Source organism: Condylura cristata, unplaced genomic scaffold (assembly GCF_000260355.1).
Source record: "Condylura cristata isolate star-nosed mole 26May11 unplaced genomic scaffold, ConCri1.0 scaffold00021, whole genome shotgun sequence".
Lineage (NCBI taxonomy): Eukaryota > Metazoa > Chordata > Mammalia > Eulipotyphla > Talpidae > Condylura > Condylura cristata.
Window position 1 is genome coordinate 4,510,084 of NW_004567122.1, and position 1,881 is coordinate 4,511,964.

At 67.5% G+C, this 1,881-nt stretch overlaps 1 protein-coding gene across 2 annotated transcripts in view; it reads right to left on the reverse strand.

Annotated features, from left to right (window-relative positions):
- The window catches only part of PITX2 (paired-like homeodomain 2), a 24,547-nt gene that overhangs the window by 14,514 nt on the left and 8,152 nt on the right, over positions 1-1,881 (reverse strand). For both annotated transcript variants that reach the window (XM_004686613.1, XM_004686612.1), the window contains exon 2: positions 932-987. In XM_004686613.1, coding sequence (XP_004686670.1) covers positions 932-977 — 46 coding nt within the window. In that variant the 5' untranslated portion in view covers positions 978-987. The remainder of the gene's footprint in view (positions 1-931; positions 988-1,881) is intronic.

Consider the following 1,881-nt stretch of genomic DNA (forward strand, 5'->3'; position numbering starts at 1 on the left):
GTCCAGCCCGCGCCCACCAGCCTGGGCGGGGCGGGCCGCGAGCCTTCCGGACGGGGTGGGCCCTGGCGCCGTCCGCAGTGGGACGTGGCGAGCGACAGAGGTCGCTGTTGGACCATTTTTCCGCGCCCGCCCGAGGCACCGAGGTAGATGGGGGTGCGGCGAGGCCACACTGCGAGCGAGCGAGAGCGAGGGAGAGGGAGAGGTGTCAGGTCTCTGGGGCTCAGTGTCCTCGGGGAGAGGCAAGAGCTCCCTGCGACGGCCGCTTCCCGTCGAACCCAGCGGCCAGGTGTCTGGTGCCAGGGCCAGACGCGCCCGCCTGGCCTCGCCTGCGGGGCCTCACTTAAGACAGCGGGTACTCGAGACGGGCACCCAGCGCGCGGCCTCCCGGGGGCGCCGGCCGGGATGCTGCCGCGTGCAGAGCTCCGGTCGGCCGCCTCTTTTCGGTTCTCCAGAGGGTCCGCGAACTGGACCTTTTTGGTTTCGAGCCTTTGGAAACGGGCTTTGGGGCGAGTGCGCGCCCCACGTGCGGGGAGCGAGGCCCGGGAAGCCGGGGCAGAAAAGACCCCGGTGGGGTCTAGCAGTGGGGAGCGGTTGGGCATAGGGGAAAGAGGGCCCAGAGGGCCAGAGGGCGCAGACCAGTTAGAGCAGCTGCCGAGGGCACTCCGGATGGCCAGACCCTCTGGCAGCGGGGCGCTGGGCCGCGTGCACCCTCCGCGCCTCCAAACTGCGGCGGTGGCGTCGAGTGCGGCGAGCGGCTCCCTCCCCAGCGGGGAGAGGACGCCCGGCTCGGGTTCGGATCTCTCTCCCGGCCCGGTCGGACCCTCGGGGGATCGCCGCTGACCGCGACCTCGGGGCGGCCCGGTACCCTCTCGCCGCCTTCGGGGGGTACATTCTCGGGCCGGGTGACCCTGGCGGGAGAAGCGACTCTTACCTAATTGCACACACGCAGACACCAGTTTGCGGCAGTTGGTCTCCATCCCCCGTTATCTGTAAAACACAAGACAGGGAGGCGGTGAGCAGTGGGTCCGCGGGTGACAGGCGCGGGCTACCTGCGGGGCGACCCCCTCAGCGCTCCCAGGCGCGCAACGCAGCGCGGGGTCTCAGGGCGGCCTCGGACCGCGGGCCGCCTCCCCGCCAGCCCCCGGCCCAGAGCCTTCCTATTAACCGAGAGGGGGCCGCCACCAGAATCGCAGCGAATTGACCCCACGGCCACCTTAACAGATACAAGATGGGGTGAGGGGGGCAGGACTGTTCTCTTCGGGGAGCAGAGCGCGATGGCCGCCTCTCAGCACCGTGCTTGCTCGCTCGTTGGAGCTCAGAAATACATGTAGGACGTCGGGGTCAGCTGCTCCTTTCCTAGCCAGCAGTTTCCCTCGATTTTCTAGAAGGAACAGGACGCCAAGGCTCTCGGCCTAGGAGCTCCAGGAGCGTGCTGGCCTGGGGACGCTCATCCATCAGGAGCCACTTTCCCAGATTTAGCCACACTTTTCCCTGGAGATCCTCAACCGGCCGCTTATTTACTCCAAAGGACGGTTTCAGATGGCCCCGGAGGGAAGCGGGAGGACTGGGAGAGCCAGAGGAGAACGGGGCACTCGTCCCCCGAGGGCTTACTGTCCGCCAAAGGACTGAGCAGTAGCTGCGAGAACGGCTCCCCCAGCTCTCCCCCGTCTGCTCCCCGGCCAACCAAATCTTTTCCAAATTTCCAACCACAACTCAGCGAGCCAAGCGTTTAACGCGCGCCCTCTTCTTCGCCACAGGCAAACGGGGAGAGGTGGGTGGCGAGGGGGCTGGTTCGGGGGTGGGTGGCAGAGTCGCGGCTGCTTTAAAGACAGAAGAAAAGAAAGACGGTCTCAGGCTCCCCGGGCCCCTCGGACCTCGGCG